This window comes from Sus scrofa, chromosome 11 (genome assembly GCF_000003025.6).
Source record: "Sus scrofa isolate TJ Tabasco breed Duroc chromosome 11, Sscrofa11.1, whole genome shotgun sequence".
Taxonomy (NCBI): Eukaryota; Metazoa; Chordata; class Mammalia; order Artiodactyla; family Suidae; genus Sus; species Sus scrofa.
The window spans coordinates 68,540,756-68,563,782 of record NC_010453.5 but is presented as its reverse complement, the minus strand read 5'-3'; the positions used below and the strand labels follow the sequence as shown (position 1 = coordinate 68,563,782).

Below are 23,027 nucleotides of genomic sequence, written 5' to 3'. Positions count from 1 at the left end.
CTCAGATATGCAGAATGAGGGCTGCCGTGTGGAAGTGCTCCCGGGCTATATGACCTTGGGTGAGCCATGTAATAGCAAGTGATGAACTTGGCCATCTATTAAATGCGGATGTGCTATCTGCCTATCTGTCTCAGAGAGAATTGCTAGAAATGCGATGAGATCGTGTGCGGACAAGCTTTGCAGAGTCAGGTCCAACGGGATGGAGGTGGCATCGCTTTGATCATGAGAGACAATCCCTGTCTGTGGCCACACCACCCTCAACGTGCCTGATCGTGGAAGCTAAGCAGGGTTGGGCCTGGTTAGGTCACCCCTGTGCCTGACGTCCATCCAGAAAGGGCTGTGCCACCAACTGACAACAGGCACCAGATGGTTGGCCAGTGGTCGTCTTGGCCAGACACTTACTTTAAGATCTGCAGGGGACAACCCCTCCGACCTCTGCCAAGTGTCATTTTCTGGGCTGAGAGAGGATACCACTGCCAGTAAGCCAGGGCCCAATGTGCAAACTTAGAATTAGGAAGCTTGTCTTATGAATGATAATAAGAAAAAACAGTGCTGACAGTAATCCTATGGGGACCAACACAGTGGCTTCTAGCAGAGGCACGCTTCCTTGCAGTGGCCCCCACCACCAAGTACCACGTCCTGCAGGGAGGCCCAGGAGGAGGGGAGATGCCCAGAGCCGACTCTCCCGGCCCAGGCACTAGGGGCCGCTGTCCTGGCTTCTTTCAGTGAGTCTCACATAGAGATTCCAAAGGAACACATGCAATCCTGACAGTAACAAGATGCAACACTGCGGCCCTCGCGGTGCTTCCACGGGTTCTTTCCCTCCCAGCTTTTCTGAGACATAACCGACATGTGGTACCATGTACATTTAAGGTGTACAATGTCACGACTGGATCTACAATAGATGCTGGAATGATTACCACAGTAAGATCAGTTGACACAGCCATCGCCTCACATGATTACTATTTTTGTATGTGTCATAAGAACATTTAAGAGGAGTTCTCCTTGTGGCTCAGTGGGAATGAACCCAACTAGTATCCATGAGGACGTGGGTTTGATCCTTGGCCTCAGTAGGTTAAAGGATCTGGTGTTGCCGTGAGCTGCGGTGTAGGTCGCAGACAAGGCTTGGATCCCGCATTGCTATGGCTGCAGCGTAGGCCAGCAGTTGCAGCTCAGATTTGACCCCTAGCCTGGGAACTTCCACAGGCTGAGGGTGCGGCCCTAAAAAGACAAAAAAAAAAAAAAGAAAGAAAAAGAATGTTTAAGATCTACTTAGACCTGGCGGGGCGGTGAGTTCTTGAGACAGACTGACCATTACACAGAAAGGGTGGGTCTAGGCCAGAATCTGGTTCTGTCAAGCATCTGTGTGATCCTAGCAAGACACTTAACCTCTGGGTCTCAGGCTCATCCAGTCACAATGCCTGTCCTGCAGGGCTGGCATCAGACTTAAAGGAGATGCTCTCTGTGACGGCAGTGTGCCTCGCCATGGGAGCTGTACCATAAGGACTCGGGGCATTGCCCACGTGCCCCTGGCCCACGCTAAACAGGCCAGCTGAGCACAGCTGAATGCTTAAGAACACAGGTTCTAAAGCTGGGCAGACCCGGGCACACAGATCTAGCTTCTCTACCTGTTCTGTCAGTAACCTTGGCCAAGTTTCTTTTTTTTGTCTTTTTGCTATTTCTTGGGCCGCTCCCGCGGCATATGGAGGTTCCCAGGCTAGGGGTCGAATCGGAGCTGTAGCCACCGGCCTACGCCAGAGCCACAGCAACACGGGATCCGAGCCGCGTCTGCAACCTACACCACAGCTCACGGCAACGCCGGATCGTTAACCCACCCTGAGCAAGGGCAGGGACCGAACCCGCAACCTCACGGTTCCTAGTCGGATTCGTTAACCACTGCGCCACGACAGGAACTCCCTTGGCCAAGTTCCTTAAACTCAGTGAACATGTTTCCTAATCTGTAAAATGGAGCTGAAGACAGGGCCAGCCTTACAGGACTGTACTGAGGCATAAAAGTAGGCAAAGCACCAAGTACAGATCTGGAATACAGGCGGCAGCGTGCTGAACTATTAGCTACTGGGCTCGAGCCTATAGAATTTCTATTATTCCTGTTATTTTTCATTATTATTATAAGACCAGCTCCTGCATTCCAGCTTTGCCTACTGGGCACTGGCAGTGAGGACCCTAGACATTTTACTTTTGTTAAAATTCTACTTATTTAATGGAGTTCCCGTCGTGGCGCAGTGGTTAACGAATCTGACTAGGAACCCTGAGGTTGTGGGTTCGATCCCTGCCCTTGCTCAGTGGATTAATGATCCAGCATTGCCATGATCTGTGGTGTAGGTCGCAGACATGGCTCGGATCCCGTGTTGCTGTAGCCGTGGTATAGGCCGGCAGCTACAGCTCCGATTAGACCCCTAGCCTGGGAACCTCCATATGCCGCAGGAGCGGCCCAAGAAATGGCAAAAAGATCAAAAAAAAAAAAAAAAAAATTCCACTCATTTAAAACCTGTGGTTCACCACTGGCTTTGAGGCTAAAGGCTCTGTGCTCTCTCCACCTTGTACCCATTGCTCTGATGGCTTTGGACACCTTGACCAAGGCTATGGTGACATGGGAGTTCCCATTGTGGTGCAGCAGAAATGAATCCCACTAGGAACCATGAGGTTCCGGATTCTATTCCTGGCCTCATTCAGTGGGTTAAGGATCCAGCGTTGCTGTGAGCTTTGGTGCAGGCCGGCAGCCACAGTTCCAATTTGACTCCTGGCCTGGAAACCTCCATATACCATGAGTACGGCCCTAGAAAAGCAAAATAAATAAATAAGACTATGGCGACATGGAAGCAGCATAAAGTAAGTGGGGAAAAAGAAGAGTCTGGACCAGAAGATTTAGGTTGGACAGGCCCACCCTGCCACATGTGAGGTTTGGGGTGAGGGTACAGAGCGCAGCCAGCCTCTCCTCTTCTCGCTCCCGGCTCAGTCCTGAAGGTGTATGGATACACCATCGGGCACATCCAAGCTCCATGCCTCACTTCCCAACCCCACCCCACCCTCCAGCTACCCATTGGGTCTGGGGTGCAAAGGCTGCTACTGGTACTGTCTGCCCAGCTAATGATGGCATTTCCGGGTCTCTCCTGTCCACGTATACTCACGGGACAATGCTCTAGTTGGTGAGATGGGGTCAGAGTGAGAAGTATGGAGTCCCATAAAGGGAAGGAGCGCATCCTCCCATCTCCCAAGGCCAGGTGTGAGCAGTCTTCTCCGGTGAGATGTACGCTGTGGGCTGCGGATGCAAGAGTCACAGGTAAAAGGAACCTGGGTCCTCACTGAGCCGCCACATGAGAAGTTATCTTTGATAAACGCTCAGTATTTGGGGGCCTTTTTGATCACAACACCCAAACCTATATCCTGACATATGTCAGTTACTGGATGTGTGTGAATGAAATGGGCAGCTAGCCCACTGTGCCTAGCATATTATCACTCGAATCAATGTAATTTCGAGATGAAACCAGTAGACCAAAGTAAACAAACAAGTAAACCAAACAACAAGTAAACCACTGTTGACCCCCCCACACACTGGACTAGTATGAGAATCCAAAGTAAAAGAAGTTAACAAAAACTAGCCAGGAAAAGGAGAGAAAAGAAAAAAAACAAAACAATAAATAAGACAGGAAAACAAATGGAAAGCCAAGGAGAAAATAATCATAGCAGCTTCACATGTAGTGTATTAAAGTTTTCAAATGGATGTAGGTGTTGAGGAGGAGATATTTAAAAATGACACATCATCATTTCACTTGATCATGACGATACTGGTGAGTAAACAGAGGCACAGCCACTTGCTCAGGAGTTACCAGTAACTCTAGGTCCATATTCTAAGCCTCCTAGGTGCTCCTTCCCATAGATGATTTTATTTCTTCCATCCATTTTTGTCCCTAGATTATCAGCTTCGTGTCAGGGACCCCTTAGTGTCCTGCTACTTCATCCTGTTCTTTTGAAACAGCACATCCATCACAATACTCGCATTCTGAACCACCTACAGGTGCTCCTAGTTGCCTACGAAGCAAGAGCGAAAATCCTTAGCCTTGGGTGCAGGCTCTCCAAACTTGACCCCAAAGTGACTTTCCATCTCACTTCCCACCACTGCCGTAGGCACACCTCTGCCTTCGGTCGGCTTGGCTGTCCCAGCACCAGGCACACCTCCCTGTGACCCTGACTGTGCTCACAGGAACCCCCTCCCACCTCATTCAAAGCCTACTCAGCCTGGAAACGGTATTCTGTCGCCACCTGTTCGTCATCTTTCAGGTTGTGTCTCCCCCAGCTCGTGACTGCAACTCCTCCCACCCTTCTCTCCGCCGCCCCGGGTGGCCGGCACAGTCCTTCCCACTTGGTAGAGCCGTATCCATTGTTTCAGTTGATTGATTTACAAGGAGAAATAAGCTTCAGGAGCATCTATCTCTGCCTCCAAGGCCCAGGCAAGAACCTGACTGTTCCCACACAGAGGCCTCTGAGAAGCTTCGCCCACCAGTGTGGGGGTGAAAGAGGACACGACCCCCTGGGGACACTGGGTGGTGTGAGGGGTACTGCGGGCGCCCACCCTGCCCTTTCCCCCTCACCCACAGTCTCCACTTTAGCAGATGGACGCTGACGCTGACAAGCAGGGGCTGCGTTCCCATGGGTATATGCATTTTAACAGAACTTCCCTCTTTTTTGGTAGAAAGCCTTGCTCAGAATCCCTAGCAGGTCACCCCAGACAGGCCAGTCTGGGCGCTCAAATGCTAGAAACAGGAGAGGCAGCCCCATCTGCCTCCCAGTCACTGACGGCCTCAAGATCCACGCTACCTCTCGAGAACCTGCCTCATCCGGCCCGCAGCTCACAGTCTGCTGGAATTACCATCCAGGCACCCAGCGCTCCTGAGTCAAGTGGCGGACACAGTCAGACCAACCAGACACTCCCTTCTTGGAGTCTGCGTGTTGTGCTGGCAGCACATCCATCCTGGGGCTGAGCTGGGACAAGACGGGGGAGCGGTGCTGATGCCGATAGCTGCCCCCTACCCATTCTGTGAGTTCCCAGATCCTGCCAATAATCCCCTCTTTTATGACTGGGACACCTTGCTGTACAGCAGAAGTTGACAGAACATTGTAAGTCAACTATAATAAAAAATAAATAGACGGATAAATGCAAAAGGGGGAAAAAAAACCCCACACTCTTTTGCCTAAAAAAGCTGGATTCATATCTGTTGCTTAAGAATGTTTTTGTTGTTGCCTAAAAGACCCAGATTCAATATCTTGCTTATCCAAGAATCTTAACTTATAGAAAGTCACAACCCAGAATTCCATTTCATTCAAAAACAAAAATGTATTCAATTCTTGTCATGCGCTCGGCATCAAAGTAAGTAGCTGTTTGAAAGCAGATACAAGCCCATCTCTACCCTCCAGGAGGTCGAATGTGATATGGGGGACCAGATAGGGAGCAAGGAACAACAATCACACACATGAGCAAAGCCATGTGTGATGGCTCTGGAGGCAGAGGAAGGGTGTCTGTTAGCCAGGGTGGGTGTGAGTGATTGGTAAGTCTTCGAAAGAGTAAGGTGATATTTCACCAGCAGGACCTCACCAGGCGGAAAATGGGGAGAAGGAAGAGCATGAAGCAATGCAAGGAGGCGGACAAAGAGCAGGGGTGTCTTGTTACAGTAAGAGTTTTAATGTGACTAGAGGATCGGGTACGAGAGGTGGGAAGGAGAGAATTCTGGAAAGGTGATGTGGAATCGGGCTGTAAAGGACATGGTATGGCCATGTAAGGAATTCCTTCTTCAGTGCTGACAGCTATTGAAACTTGAGTAGAGCAACGAGCTTTGTATTCAGAAAGCTCCTTCTGGAAGATGGCCGAGAGGAAGGAGGGACCCGCAAGGGGAGACAGCAATGGGCCAGGACAGCATCAAGCAGGGGGATGGCGGCAGCCATGGCAGAGACATGAGCAATCAAAAGGGTTGGACAGAGTCAAGGATAAATCCAAAGACTTCAGCCACAAAACATGGAAATGTGGCTTCAGAGCCTTGAGTGGTGCAACGCCCAGGGTAACACAGAGACCTCCCCGCTAACCTGACTCCTCAGAGAGCGCATTTACCTCCGGCCAAACCAAGGTTCAGCTTTAGCCCCAAATGAGAATTTAGCGATACGGTTCTGTCTCCCAGGCAGTCAGAAGTGGCAAAAGTGGACGAACACCGGATGTTTCTAACACTGTTCTCTATTACTTCCCCTCTTGAAAAAAAATTTTATATGCGGACTCACAACATTCAACACATAAGTCCTTCTTCACTGTTTCAAATTCCACCCACCTTTCATCTCCTTCAACAGCAAATACGTAAGATTTGCCAAAGAAACCATGACATTGTAAAGGGACATCTCACTGACGTCTACTTAATTGTTACATTTGTTTAGCTTTTTTGACACAATTTTTAAGGGTGTTTATATTCTTCACAGAACTGCACCTGGACTATCATATGAAAAATGGGTGCCAATTACAAGTATTTTGGCTAAAACCGGTTCTTGCACATCATTGTCTTATGCTAGAAGTGAGCTGGCACGGACAACAAAGGGTTGCTATTAATAGTACAACAGAGAACGCAAGCGGAAAACTTGAGTGAAATTATGTTTTTAAAAACCCACTGTTTAGTGCCCAGAAAAGGGACAGACTGTGCAGCATCTGTGCTGGGGGGATATGGAACTAATAAATCATTGCCATTTTTACTACACACAGGCAGAATATCATGGTACATCCAAAGCCAAACATTTGCTGTCCGAGAAAAACGATTTACGTTCCAGGGCTTTTTTTCACTTGATTTGAAAGTTTATGCATTTAGGCATCCGAAATGATCTTATTAATTTAACTCTCCTGTGATCATTAACAGTTTTTTTCTTTAATTTGGGAGGGGTTACATTTTTGAATGAAATATTACTTAAACATATATACATCCTTATGTTCAAACATAAAACAGATTCATTTCAAAATCTGATTTGCAGATACAAAGCCATATAAGACTGGACTGGAAAAAAATAATTTGATGCATGTAAAAAAAAAAAGACAAGTTTTTAAAAAACTATTTGTGAAGTAAACTTTCTATTATCCATGAAAGAAAGTTGCAAGAAAAGCGTATCTTTTCACTGAATTAATTTTATCAGATATCAAAGCAAGCTTATAAAAGACTAAACACTGATGACAGTACAACATCGTTCTTCAATAAATAACTACCCTAGGACGATTTCTTAAGCCCGAGGCACACTTGGCCATCCTATCTGCTTGGGAATACATGCATGTATTAAAGAGGCGCTTCTAAATAGTAACACGGGCAGTTCCACTAATCAGATTATCGTCGTAATGTATTGCCAGTGAGAGAAGTCACAGAAAACAAGGGCTGACAGAATACTGCTCAGAATTCAAAGAACAATGGACTACTTATTTTGGCATTCCATAATCATTTTACCTACATACTCTTTTAGAAAACTGATAAAATTCAGGAAGCAGAGTCCAGAAGGCTAATACATATTTGGAGTCTTCTGCACAGTCAAAGGCATTCAGATTTTTGTCCTAGGACTTGAAAAGTTAAAGGCATGGTCCTGCCAATTGTGAGATGCCCTCTCCAACAGAGACCACCCACAACTGTGGATTTTCCATCTGGTGAACAAAACAGACAGCTCCCTAATTATTTTTAAAAAGGATTTTTTCCCTCTAACATACTTTCTTTATTTGCCTGTGACCTGGAACTTAATGGAAAACCTGGTGTATGCCAACTTCATTTCTTGTAATGAAACATCCTATTTTATTGTTTTAACTGGGGTTTTTCAAAGGCTGTAAGATAGAAATTACTCCCCCCCCCCCGCAACGCTAACATACCAACCCACCAAGACAATTCCAATGAACAACTATTTTCTCTGAACAGATAATAGCTTGTTTAAATACTAACCACCAAAGTTTTTGCTCACAATGAACATGATGAAAATAGGAGGGAAATTATTTTCAATCATTTTCAACTGGGCACCCATACTGCTAATGTCAAAATCTATGGCTTTTCCAACAAGATGGCCACCTCTGCCAAAAGCATGCTCAGAAATGCCAACTGTAATTAAAATCTGGCACCTGTCTTGGGCACCAAATTTGCTTCAAATATCTCCATGTTGAAATGTGTCTCAGCTTTGAGAGGACGTGAGATGCTTCTCGCCCTCTGCCCTTCGGAAAAACACTCGAGTGGAAAAACTGACAGCTGTTTTCCCGAAAATTACATTTTCATATCTTAACTATCCTAAATCTTCTCTGCTTTCTTTCCTTGGATCTGTTTGTTTAATTAGTCCCAAGAGAATCAACATACATTCCCTTCACACATTTTGTTTTTATAAACCTCAGAAAAAATGGGCAGTGAAATAAGTTCTTCCTAGTATGGATTTGTGCTTGGGGGTGGCAGTGTGGCGTGGACAGATTTCTCAAGGGTTTAGATACTATGGGATTAGGAGGCTAGAGAAGGGGGTTTGCTTCTCTAAGAAGGTTTTTCGGAGACCAGAGCAATAAATCTTGATATGATGCATGATGTCCTCTCTGACTGGGTCTATGAACAAGCCTGGGCCCCAACTATTGTTTTGCTGAGGTGGGGCCCTAAAAATCTAAAGTTTTTGTTTTTTAAAGAGTCTGTAACATTTCTCAAGGGAACTCCTTCTCTCTTACAAACCTTTCACGTGCAGCCACCTGGCTCCTCTTAGGCAAGACCAGAGCGGTCCTCAGGTCCAGCTGTCACTTTGTAAGCTTAAATCTACTGCACAGCTCAGCCTCCACCCAGCCCAGAGGACAAAGGGCCAGAGTGTGAGTGAGATGGCCCAAATGCAGGCTCGTGCCTGCCTTGCTCACTGCCAGAGCCTAGGGCCCAGCAGAGTGCCTCGCATGGAGAGGGTGCTCAATAAATGCTACAGAAAGAAAAGGGGGTGAGTCCTGTGTGAGCGTGTCCTTGTGAAGTGCGCCTTATACTAAGACAATGTAAGGCCCCTGAGCTTCACCAGCGAAAGGAACGTGATGGAGTGGACTGTAAATCCCTCAAGTACGAAGATGCCCTTCTACCCAGACTCGTTAGGGGGCGCAGACACACAGACATTCTGACCTTGGGACTTGCCAGCCTTCCTCTCGGGCTGTCGGAAAGCAAGGCCCTGCACCCCAAACCCCCTGAGTTCCTGTAACACCCCACTCCTCATCAGGAATGAGAAAGTGGTAAGGAAGTGCGACACACCACTTACGGAACAAACAGATTTTACCAGTGAATAAAGCAGAAAGTGTATAAAAGCACAGCCTAATTTATGATTAAATGCTCAAAAAAATTCACCACATCCTTAGAAAAAACTCACGGAGGGAGTTCCCATCATGGCTCAGTGGAAACGAATCTGACTAGCATCCATGAGGATGCAGGTTTGATCCCTGGCCTTGCTCAGTGGGTTAAGGATCCAGCATTGCTGTGAGCTGTGGTGTAGGCCAGTAGCTGTAGCTCCAATTCCAATTTGACCCCTAGCCTGGGAACCTCCATATGCCTCGAGTGTGGCCCTCAAAAGACAAAAAAAAAAAAAAAAAAAAAAAAAAAAAAAAAAAAAAATTCACTGAGAAGTTTCTTCTTTGGAACTGAAAATAAATCTTTCCCAATGGAAAAGATTACAAAGGAAAGGAGAGCTCACCAAAGCCCTCTAACCCCACAGCGACCCAGAGTGCTGGTTTAACTACACCCAACCACTCCTTGCAACAGTGTGTTCAACGGACGAGAACATGAAATTTAAACCAGGGAAGCCCTCAGCTGCCCAGGACATGGCTCACAGCCTACGAATGCCTCACATACCCTAAACAACGCCATCTCCCTGGATCAGAACTTCCCCTAAGGCAGCATTTTTTTTTTTTTTTTTTTTTTTTTTTTTGTCTTTTTGCTATTTCTTGGGCCGCTGCCACGGCATATGGAGGTTCCCAGGCTAGGGGTCAATTTGGAGCTGTAGCCTCTGGCCTACACCAAGCCACAGCAATGCCAGATCCAAGCCGCGTCTGCAACCTATACCACAGCTCACGGCAACGCCGGATCGTTAACCCACTGAGCAAGGGCAGGGACTGAACCCGCAACCTCATGGTTCCTAGTCGGATTCGTTAACCACTGCGCCACGATGGGAACTCCCAAGGCAGCATTTTTCAAAAAAATTTTACTGCAACCCATAGGAAAAAATATTTTATACAGGGAGCCCATAAGCACACACACATCCCCCATAAAAAAAAAAAAGTTTCATCAAATGAAAATCTGTGATGTGCTCTGACTAGAACAGTTTCTATTTTATTCTAGTTCTTTTTTTTTTTTTTTTTTTTTTGTCTTTTTGCCATTTTCTTGGGCCGCTCTCGAGGCATATGGAGGTTCCCAGGCTAGGGGTTGAATCGGAGCTGTAGCCTCCGGCCTACGCCAGAGCCACAGCAACGCTGGATCCGAGCCGCGTCTGCAACCTACACCACAGCTCACGGCAACGCCGGATCTTCAACCCACTGAGCAAGGGCAGGGACCGAACCCGCAACCTCATGGTTCCTAGTCGGGTTCGTTAACCACTGCGCCACGACGGGAACTCCCTATTCTAGTTCATTTTTTTCAAACGCTCATCATGATCCATTAAATATACTGGGTCACTATGGTTGGGACCTTGGTCTAAAACAACGCATCCCTGACCTCAGGAACCCAAACTGAGGAGCAAAAGTGTAACAAGTGGTGGCTGCTGATGTGCCTTCCCACAACTTTTACTGCATGGCTAAATCTTGATGTGATTATGAGCAAAAAGATGAAAATCAGACAACTTCCTGAAAATGCGTCAGAAATGCATGTGTGCTTGGTTCAGGCTCCCACCTGTTCAAGCAACTCTCACCTCCTTTTCTCCCCTGTTGAAGCCGTGGGTGTTAGCAGAAAACCTGAGGATACAGATAACTATAGATACCGGGTAACAAAGACAGAGACTGCAATACTGCAGAGGTAAACCCTGCAGATAGATAAGCTTAAAAAACAAAACCAAACCAAAAACCCCTGGTTATGCAGAATACTTGGATACCACTTAATCAACACTTGGGCTTTTTGCCACCAGAGCAAGGCACAAACTGTGGCTGGTAAAGGGAACTAGTCATTACCATCCACCAGGAGCTGCCTCAGGAAGTGGAGAGCAGCACAGTGCTCCAGGCCCTCAAGCCCTGGGATAGAGCCCTGCTGCATTTTCTCTCCAGAGAAAAGCCAAAAGATTCTGGGTGAAGGAAGGACTGGTGATGCCAGGACCAAATAAGTACCTGAGAGGAACGCCCTGAGCCTCAAGAAGGCCATGCCCAGAGAGCACCTGCTCTTAGCAGATTCGAAAGGAGCCAGTCCCCTGGTTTTCACCCCGTCGGTGAATTCAAGCCACTTCCCAATGACCACTGCCAGCTGTCCCACGCTGGTCAGGCTGACAGTGACTGTATAGTCCCAGTGACCACGGCTATCTTCACAGGAGGTGCACCTTAGCCAGAGCTCTGGTCCTGAAGGGTTAGTGTCCAGGGCTGAGGCCCCCACCCCTTCCCAACAAGTGTAGGTTTTCCAGCCAAACCTGAGGATTCTTAACAATCTCTCAGGACCATCTTGCACTGTGTCTGAGAACCTGGGACCCTTATAGGTGTTCCTTGGGAGGCGGTCCTCCTTGAGACAAGTCCTATGGGTTCTCATCATCACAGGTATGCATTTGCTGCATTCTCTCACATTTTATTTCAAAATTCCATTCAAAAGATTGGAGAGCATTACTAAGAAATTTAATTTTAAAAGGTTTAATTTGACTTAATTAATTCAAAAAAGGAAGTGCACCAGTCCCAGAAACACCTGACTCCACTGAATTCACCTTGTACTTTTTACTTCTGTGTTCTCTTCTGCTGTAGGACTTTGTAAATAAATGAAGTGATTTGGAGCAGTTTTGTTTTTTTGTTTTTGTTTTTTTTTTTGTTTTGTTTTTTTGCTATTTCTTGGGCTGCTCCCGTGGCATATGGAGGTTCCCAGGCTAGGGGTCCAATCGGAGCTGTAGTCTCCGGCCTACGCCAGAGCCATAGCAACGTGGGATCCGAGCCGCGTCTGCAACCTACACCACAGCTCACGGCAATGCCGGATCTTCAACCCACTGAGCAAGGGCAGGGACCGAACCCGCAACCTCATGGTTTCTAGTCGGATTCGTTAACCACTGCGCCACGACGGGAACTCCTGGAGCAGTTATAATAAATAATGGAAAGATGCACAGAGTGTCAATACCACAATCTAAAGAGCTTTAGTTCATTTGGGTTCCCACCTTTATCCATTAACAGCTCCTTTTAACCTATAGGTTATAAACGGCTGATTACTCATATTTTAAAATCAGCAAAAAAGTATATCATGTCAACTGGGGTTGTATCAACTGAAAACAATGTATGGTGACTGGCTTACACTGGTGATCTGAGAAAAAACTCCCAGCAGGATGGAAGGCAAGAATTTTCCCAAAAAACTCCATGGAAAAAAATTACGTATTTGTTGTTTGGCAATATGGCTTATAAAGCCAATCCATGAAAATCCTGTTAGAAAGATGATAAATGTGATACGAATAAAACTAGCCACTTATTCTTTTTGTTAGGTCTCCCATAAAAGGAACATTTTTAGGAAACAGATTAGCAGGAGTAGTCTGGATCTGCATCACCCACCACATACTCCTACACGTACATGTGTGTTTATGTCTACATGCCCAGGTCTGGCTGCAGGCATGCCTACCCCAGAGCAGGAGCGATCCTACAGTCCCGAAGACAAAATAGCAGGGGGCACCGCCCATTAAGTTATTGGTTCCAGGCATTCACGTCCTAATTGACAACTTCAGGGCTACTTTCATCACTTGTCAACTTCAAACCCACACTCAATTTTTCCTTTTAGATGATGTTGCATCTGTAATACGGCAGTGTTTCTGACATATTGCAGCATGTCTGCTAGGAATATTTCTTCCGAAGCACAGCTTAATAAAGGGTGGAAAGGAAGGAAACCTGCTAAATGTTTTTCACATCTATCAACGACTCAAAAGAACACTGTGGGAAAAAAACCCCACACTTTTACATTTAAAATATTTCCCACTAGCCTTAGCAATAATTCAAAAGCAAGCAGATACGGATTTAAATAAATCACAAAAGTTTTTGATATAGTAAAAAAAAAAAAACAAAAAACAAAAAACCTTCAGCCTAACGTGGTGAAGCTAGTAAAACATTAAAGGTGATATTTTATGTCAATTCACATACAAAAACCATAATGAAATATATTTGGCTCCAAGCTGAATGACTGGTAAAACCCATAAAGAGATGATCAAAGATATTAATTACTTTAGCATACAATTGTCCAGTCTAGTCAATTGCCTGTTTGAAAAAAAAAAAATTGTTTTAAGTTGATAGGTGCTTTAAGCATTAATTTTCATGATTAAAAGAACACCAAAAATAAACCAACAAATTCGAAATTTACTTTTTTTTTTCCTAAATCTTTTTAGGGCTGCATCTGCAGCATATGGAAGCTCCCAGGCTAGGGGTTGAGTCTGACATGTAGCCGCTGGACTATGTTGCAGCCACAGCAACGCTGGATCTGAGCCAAATCTGCAACCTACACCACAGTTCACGGCAACGCCAGATCCTTTAATTCCCTGAGTGAGGCCAAGGATCGAACCCGAGTCCTCATGGATGTACTAGTTGGGTTCGGTACCACTGAGCCACAAGGGGAACTCCCTCAAACTTACATTTACAGTATCAAATGCCAGATCAAAATCACATCATTCTGTTTAATTAAACACTACAATACATAGAAAATAGAAGTTTTCAACTACATATACATCAATCACATCCCTGGAACTTTCCAGATAATTTCATTTTTAAATATTTTGTCCAATGAGCCAATTCTATAAATATACTCAATTCATGCACTCAAACCCTGTACAGCAATCTGCAGTTCTAAAATTATAGTCGCTTTAAAAAAATAATAAAACAATAAAATCATAGTCACTTTGTCTAGGCTAAAAGAGTAGGTTTTATGTTTTATTTTGATCTTGTTTTGTCTTTCATTTGTTACACAGAAATGCATTTCAACAACTGCTAAACCACTGGGGCACTCCTTTAAGAATGATGCTAAATGATGTTCTAGAACTGGGTTTGGCCAAGCATTTATTGTTATGGTTACCAATATTTACGCAGCACTGTACTAGTAAAGCAGAGTAATTTCTGCACTTTTAGAGGCTTAATGCTCCATATTGCCACTGTGACCGTAATGGAGTGGGCTAGGACATGGAGAGAATGCGAAACCATTCATTCTTCTTACTCGCCAGCGGAACTATCCTTTTATCCATACCCTAGCCAAGAAAATAAGATCCAAGGCACGCTGTACACAAGGTTAACGACCATTAATGTCCTCTGTTAGACTCTGCCCCTTAGCATTAGACATCTTTCTCAAGTGTGTGGGGAGGCAGCAATGCCCAAACATCTCTACTGAGAGGAATGGGTGCAGACAGCAGGGTGCTCAGGCCCATGGGGGCAGCCCACGCAGGCCAGGCATTCTGTGTTCAGGCACACTGTGTTCAGAATGCTTTTGCGGCCCTTTGCGGCCCAGACATTTGCTGAGTCTACATCAGCTGAAACTCAGCCAGATCCAGCAGGTCCTGCCTATGTTTTGAAGCATCACAAGCTAATAATGGGTGATCTTTAGACCACTCAATTCATCTCTTTTTTTTGGCCTTGCCCACGGCATGTGGAAGTTCCCGCGCCAGGGACTGAAACTGCACCACAGTTGCAACCTGTGTCACCGCTATGGCAACACTAGATCTTTAACCCGCTGCACTACATGGGAACTTCCAACCAATCAATATTTTCTTAACAGGAGTTGAAGACCTTGATAAAATTTAATAATCCTATATAGCCAGACATTTAATGACTGTAGCAAGGGTAAGTAATGGAGAATGAACTAGGATATATCTACGATAAAACATTTGTCAAAGCTGGGGTTAGTGTTTTGCTTGGGGAGATTAAATTGTTTTTTCAAAAATATAAGTTGAGTAGTTTCTACTAAAAACATGCATAAAGCTCCAAATTTCACATTACATGAAATCTCATTATTAGAGTTAATAATAAACGGTCCTTTAACTTAGCAAGCCTACTCTCAAAATTCAAATTTATCGGTAAGAGTTCAATTCAACCACACTGCTTGGTCTCAAGGAATGTATAAAAGAGAAAGACATTTAACCAGGTAGATTCAATACGAAATCCCAAGTGTTAGGAGAGGAATATCCTAACTGTAACAGGTACCATGCTAAGCACTTTACATATCTTTAGACCTTCTGTTTCAGCAAAATTAACAGCAGTATTGCCATCATACATACGAGGAAACTGAGGCTGGGGGTTATTAAAGTACTGAGTTCATACAGCCAGTAGATGAACTAGAACTGAAGCCAAATTTGTCCAACTCCAAAGCCTGTCATTATCCCACCAACCTGTACAACCTCTCCAAGGGTAGGACAGAAGCATTAAAAAGAGTTATGGGAGCAGACAGGACTGCATGCTCCAGCTTGGCAGGGAATAAGGAAGGCTTCTAGGACAAGGTATCTCTGAGGTAAGAAGAATTTTCTGTGTGAAGACAAGAGGGAATACAAAAATGAGGAATAACAGGAGAAAGTGCAAGTGTGGAAAGGAAGCTGAAACGGTCTCACTAGAGCCTAAAATGTGGGCGCTAAGGCTGGACTAGGAGGCCTGGAGCTAAGGAACACAGACTTCATCCTGGAAGCGATGGGCAAGCGCCCGCTCGGCCGTGGGGAGGCAGCGCAGATTATGGAAGTTAATGACAGAGAGAGGAGACAAATCTGAGTAGTATTTAGGTCACCAGCAGAGCCTGGTACTGCATGTATGTGGGGTTGAAAAGGGGAGGCAAGGAGGACTCCCAGGCTTCTGACTTGGGGGACAGCATCATCACCTGAGATGCAAAGCCCAGGAGCAGAACAGCCATGGGGCCCTTAGACCAGCCAGTCACACCTGTGGGCATGGAGCCAGACCGCCTGTGGGGATGGCAATGTGAAGGAGAGGATTCCAGAGCAAGGAGTGCTTCCCTGGAGTTGTCCCCTGAGCGAGAAGGAAAGTCTAGGGATGAAGAGGATTCCAGAAAGGGAAACAAAATGTCAGAAGGCAGACAACCCCATCACAGACTTAGTCAAATGACTGTCCTATTGAAACACAGTAAGAAAGAAACACAGAATCCTGACTCCTAGTCTAAATTTTCTTCATTTCTGTCAAACGCCTTAAAAGGCAGAGACAAATATTATTTTCCCACCTCATACTAAGTATCTCTGTTTTTCCCAGCTATTTTGTGACACTTTAAAATTATTTTTAAAGTGATTCACATACATCATAAAACACTCAAAACAAAATTTTAGGAGTTCTCGTCATGGCACAGTGGTTAACGAATCCGACTAGGAACCATGAGGTTGCGGGTTCGGTCCCTGTCCTTGCTCAGTGGGTTGACGATCCGGCGTTGCTGTGAGCTGTGGTGTAGGTTGCAGACGCGGCTCGGATCCCGCGTTGCTGTGGCTCTGGCGTAGGCCGGTGGCTACAGCTCCGATTGGACCCCTAGTCTGGGAACCTCCATATGCTTCGGGAGCGGCCCAAGAAATAGCAAAAAGACAAAAAAAAAAAGGCAAAATTTTAGTCTCCTTGTCCATACTCCAGTCTCTTTATCTGTTCATTCACTGTGCATATCTTTTCCATTAAGTCCCTGAACATACTCCAGAGAGATGCTTTAAAGACATTGTCTGTTAATTGCAACATCTGGGTGATTTTTCTTTCTTAGGGTCACACCCTCGGCATATGGAGGTTCCCAGGCCAGGGGTCCAATTGGAGCTGTATGTGCCAGCCTACACACAGCCACAGCAACGCAGGATCTGAGTCACATCTGTGACCTACACCACAGCTCACGGCAATACCAGATGCTCAACCCACTCAGTGAGGCCAGGGATCGAACCGGCAACCTCATGGTTGCTAGTTGGATTTCCGCTGGGCCATATGCAAACTCCTGGGTGATTCTGAATTTGGCTTCAATTAATTGCCTCCTCTCTCCCCTCCATTTCTTTATCTATACAGTGATTTCCACCAGTTTATTGGATATAATTGACATATAACATTATATTAGTTCAAGGTGTACAACATACACAGTGATTTTTGAAAAGATATTGGGCATTATGGTTAATATGCTGGAGAGACTCTGGATTCTATACATTTCGCTACAGAGAGATTTTTATTCTAGCAGACAGTAACTTGGCTGAACATAAACATCAAACTCTGTCTCCCCTACAGTGGGCAGTAGCTAAGATCTCTGCTCAGTTCTTTCAGCTTCAAGCTGCTGCTTTTTCACCAGTTCCCTTAGGACCTTCCCTACATACAGTTTAGGGGCTAGCCCAGGATTTGTGCCATTTTTGTACAGAGATTGTGGGGTTTAACCACTTGGTAGCTCCCTCCCCTCTGGATTTCCCTTGTAACTTTCTGGCTGCTCTGCCAGTCTCCACCTCTGCCTTCTAATACCTCAATACAGCTGTGGCTTTTTGCCACTTAAGTTAGGTGGATTTGGGAGTGCCTGTAGGTAAAAACTGCAAACGTGCAAACCTTACTCATTGTAGTCTTTCAGGGTGGAATTCTATATTACTCAGCCAAAAGAAAGAACAAAACAATGCCATTTGCAGCAATATGTATGGACCTAGAAATCATCATACTAAGTAAGTCAGAGAAAGACAAATATCATATCGCTTATATGTAGAATCTAGTAAAAGATGATGCAAAAGAACTTACTTATAAAACAGAAACACAAAGTCACAGATTTGAAAATCAGATTTATGGTTACCAAAGAGGAAACCACGGAGGGAAGGGATAAATTAGGAGAGTGGGATTGACACATATACACTATTATATATAAAATAGATAACTAACAAGGATCTACTGCATAGCACAGGGAAACATAATCATCTGTAATAACCTACATGGGAAAAAAAAAAGACTGGATATAAGTATATGTGTAACAGATTCACTTTGCTGTACATCTGAAACTAATAGAGCATTGTAAGTCAACTATACCCTAATAAAAAAAATTTTTTAATTTGATTTAAAAAAAACACACTTGGAGTTCCCGTCGTGGCGCAGTGGTTAACGAATCCGACTAGGAACCATGAGGTTGCAGGTTCGGTCCCTGCCCTTGCTTAGTGGGTTAACGATCCAGCGTTGCCGTGAGCTCTGGTGTAGGTTGCAGACTCGGCTCGGATCCCGAGTTGCTGTGGCTCTGGCGTAGGCCGGAGGCTACAGCTCCGATTGGACCCCTAGCCTGGGAACCTCCATATGCCGCGGGAGCGGCCCAAGAAATAGCAACAACAACAACAACACACACACAAAAAAAAAAAAAAACACACACTTGGCCAGAATTTTTTTTTAAATGGGAGGTGGGGAGTTCCCATCGTGGCACAGTGGTTAACGAATCCAACTCAGAACCATGAGGTTGTGGGTTCGATCCCTGGCCTTGCTCAGTAGGTTAAGGATCCAGCGTTGCCATGAGCTGTGGTGTAGGTTGCAGATGCAGCTCTGATCCTACTTTGCTGTGGCTCTGGCGTACGCTGGCGGCTACAGCTCCTAGCCTGGGAACCTCCGTATGCCTCAGGTGCGGCCCTAGAAAAGGCAAAAAGACAGAAAAATAAAAAAATTTTTAAAAATAATAATAAAAATAAAAATAAAACAGGGGGGTGGGTGGAATTCTGTTCAAGTTTCTGCCTCATTTTGCTTGCTCTCTAAGTGCCTTAAAATGAGTTCTTTTTTTTAAATGCTTTATGAAGATTATAAATGTTATACAGAGGATTAGAGCAATCAAGCTACTCCACCATTCTTGGAACATGGAAACTACCTTTATTATTATTATTATTTCTTTTTAAGGCCACACCTGGGGCATATGGAAGTTTCCAGGCTTGCGGTTGAATTGGAACTGCACCTGCAGGCCTACACCACAGCCACACCAGATCTGTGACCTAAACCACAGTTTATAGCAATGTGAGACCCTTAACCCACTGATGGAGGCCAAGGAGTCAACCTGCACCCTCACGGAGACTATGTCAGGTTCTTAACCTGCTGAGCCACAATGAGAACTCCTACTTATTCTTTCCTTTTTTGCCTTTTTTTTGGTCTTTTTAGGCCTGTACCTGTGGCATATGGAGGATCCCAGGTTAGGGGTCAAAAAGGAGCTGCACCTGTCAGCCACAGCCACATGGGATCCAAGCTGTGTTTGCGACCTACACCATAGCTCACGGCAATGCTGGATTCTTAACCCACTGAGCAAGGCCAGGGATTGAACCCAAGTTCTCATGGATACTAGTTGGGTTTGTTACTGCTCAGCCACAACAGCATCTCTAGTACTTCTTTTTAACAGCTACATCATTACTATGACTTGACTATACCTTAGTTTATTTAACAAATCCCCCAATTTATGGGCGTTTTATATTAGCATCTCTTTCCATAGCAGTAGAAGAATCCTCCTTTTCAAAGGTGTCCAGACTAGATGGTTGAAATGCAGTGGTTCGGCAAACAGGCTTCGGAAACAGATGTTATGCACCATTCTTTTTTTTTTCCTCTGTTTTTTAGGCCCAGACCTACAGCATATGGAAGTTCCCAGGCTAGTGGTTGAACTGGAGCTGCATCGACGGCCTACGCCACAGCCACAGCAACACAGAATCTGAGCCACATCTGCCACCTACACCACAGCTCACAGTAACACCGGATCTTTACTCCATTGAGCGAGGCCAGGGATTGAACCCCAACCCTCATGGATACCAGTTGGATTCTTAACCCATTGAGCCACAACAGGAACTCTGCCAATGTTTGTTTTTAAACTAACAAAAGTATTCGCTTTTACTTGTTCCTCTTATAGCAGGGCCCCCTTCCTCTCCACCCGCATTCATGAAGGCAGAAAAGAAAACACAGTGTCACAATAACAAGAGGAAATAACTGGCCATTGTCTCCACCTTTTACAGTCAGATGTTTTCATGGGATTTGCCTCCAACACTTAAAGGCACATTTGTGATTCTGATAACCTAAGACTTTAAACTGTACTACAAACTGATTACCGTCCAGGGCCTAAAGCTAAGGTTTACAAGCCTGTTCTGCCTTCCTTCAGGCCCTCCCTGCTTATAACTGACACCTTCCAGTGTCTTAAAGCAGGAGAGGTAGCTAGCCCCAAATTCTCAGGCCGCTAATGGTTTCCCATAAAATGAGCTCCTACCATTTCATTACCATCCTGGTGTGAATTCGCAGGTGAGGGGCCACCAGGGAAAGGATGAGGACATGTCTCTCACTCTTGGCCTCCTGACTTCTCCAACTTTTCCACTCAGTATTTCAAATGACTGCTCCAACTCCCAAGGCTGCTGATTAAGCCAAAATGGGCTCCACGCTGTAACTTAGAAAAAGCAGGAGTAAGTCCTTAAGCCTCTCTGGAGAGAGAAGGGATGCGAATTCATGCCCTAACTTTACACCTGTAAAGCTGATTAAGTGACTGATCCTTTTTATTTTGACTTAAATATCCATTTAGTGAGTAGCTGTAGATTTGCTTGGTAACTACCGGGAAATATTAAATGTTACATCCCAATCAGATTGGCCAGACATCAGTGTTGAATACATCACACGTGATACGTTTATCTCACAACACAAAGATTATCATACTTGGAAAGGTGATCATGTTAGCAAACAAGTAAATATGTCCTGATGGGTTCTGTAAACTGCTCGATCAGTAGCTCTGCATTCAGAGTTTAACCACACACGGCATGGCAAATACAGAGCCGATGAGGTGTTTTTGAAAGAACTCCTAGAAAGCTTTAAAACAGGGCTGCTTCCCAGAAAAATACATGAAATTCACATGCTCAGACAGATCTAACTTTTGTATGACTGTTTCTGTACCTTTGGAGGGGACTTATGATGGGCTAAACAGATAAAGGGATAGATGGCAGATGTAAGAATATTTACAACATAAAGGAATAAAAATAAAAATAAGACCATACAATTAAAAATAATTTCTCAGTTTTCAAAAGCAATTGACTAATAAATAATGAATGCTTAGTGGCGAGGGTGTGGGGATATTTCTCAGTGTCTTTTAAAAATAGTAAAGGCAAGGTAACTTTAAAATGTCTAAATGTGAAAACAGTTCAATACGGCATGCTCCAACTACTTTTTAAACTTTAAAAAAATTTCAAATTCAAATAGAACAAAATTCCACATAAATGGCTTATATTAAAAAAGCCTTCAAAAAAAAGCTGAACTTAAAACTTACACACAAAAAGCTTTCCTTTTTAAGACCAAAGATTTTCTAAGATCGTTTGTCATAGGCTTAGAAGTGGTGAAAACCAAACCAGCTGCCAAAAATTATTTACTTTGTAGCACAAACGACTAAGGATGTAACACCCACTAAGTGACCTGCAGAGAAAATACAAGGTTAATTTATTCTGTATGCTTTGGGTTTTACTTTCTGTTAAAATAATCCTCATCACCATATTTAACTCTTTCTTTGTGCATTTTATCTTAATCAAAAATAGAGGTAATGGAAGGAACACAGGGGGGAAAAGTGGGAATGGCAAGAAACAAATCAGAATTTTGCAGTCAGAAATTTACTGTTAACCTTTCATTAAGAATAAATCTACGATAAAGTATATCATGAACACTTTTTTCCTCTCAAGAGTGCAGGATTAAAAGTTGAAATTATTACAACATTATATTCTCAACATATTTTTATATATGTAGCAGCTTAAGGCTCTTTCTAGATTCAAAAGAACCAGCCAAGATGCAGTGAATGGAGCCCCTGCCAGATAAGCCCGAATTGCAGACGTCCTGCAAGTGTAGCAACAACAGGGCCTGGTTTGTTAGTCCTGAAAATATGTAAGTTCTTTGTGACCGAAGCTCCGGAATGGCATCTGTCTTAAATTACATCCACCTGGGATTGCCTTCCAATGACCAATATAGGCAGATTACTGGAACTTGAAAACCTCACTTTTTTTGGTAATTGACATTTAAACTGTTTGAAGTTTCTCATTAAGGTCTCTTAACAAATTAACTGCAGATGTTGGAAACTCAGTGCATGGTACTCAGAGAAATGAAGTCACCTGAAGGCTCCAAATAACCACAAGTATTTCAATGTAGTAAGTGCATTGAAAGGCGAGGATGGACTGGCTTCCCCCCACCCCCGCCCCAAACTGCGGAGTTTCATCACTTTTCCTCTGTTCCAATTAGGTTTCCCGGCACATTTTAAACATAATTAAAAGAAGAGTGAGGCAAGAGGTTGAGATGACAGAGGACTGCCACCCAGACCACAGAGTGAAGAACTAACTTGAGAGAGGCTGAGAGCGACCAAACATCTCCCCTGCCTCCTGGTTACCAACAGATGTAAATCTGAAATCGTGGGCTGGCCTTAGACACCCTACACAGCCTGACCCCAAGCGACCTGGGCAGCTTCACGCCCAGCCCCTCTGCCACAAGGCACCCCACACTCCACAGTGACCCACTCCTAACTCCCCTCAGCCAGGAATGCCTTTCCCTCTCCTTCCCTTTCCCGGTGAACAGGCCCCACACCCTCTGAAAGTCCCCTTCCCTTCTCTTTTCCCACTAAGACGACACACTTCTAAGAACAGAGTCTGTGTCTTACATGAAATGCATCAACTAAACGCAGGCACCTCTAGGTGCCTGGCACAGAAAAGACCTTAGGGAAATTGCCTCCCATTCCCGATTCTTCGGAGTGGCTAAGGCTTAGTAGGGGCGTAATTCTCATTCTTCACAAAGAATGTATAAATGAATGTCTGAATAGTAGAAAGAGTTGTGTTATAAGGACATCTGACTTAAAAAGAATACCGCTGATATGTTCTAGAATTTCCCGTTGAAAAAAAAATGTGAAATACTTTTCACATTTACCTGCATAATGAAATCAATGAGTCCTACAAGAAAA

The 23,027-nt window shown here is 44.6% G+C and overlaps 1 protein-coding gene across 8 annotated transcripts in view; it reads right to left on the bottom strand.

Annotated features, from left to right (window-relative positions):
• CLYBL (citrate lyase beta like) overlaps nucleotides 1-23,027 on the bottom strand; it is a 260,495-nt gene that overhangs the window by 204,540 nt on the left and 32,928 nt on the right. The window contains exon 1 of one of the 8 annotated variants that reach the window (XM_021065863.1): nucleotides 20,325-21,868. The exons of the other annotated variants lie outside the window; for them this stretch is intronic. Within the exon in view, the coding sequence (XP_020921522.1) occupies nucleotides 20,325-20,338 (14 nt within the window). The 5' untranslated portion in view covers nucleotides 20,339-21,868. Of the gene's footprint in view, nucleotides 1-20,324; nucleotides 21,869-23,027 lie in introns of those variants that run through there. 8 annotated transcript variants of the gene reach the window in all.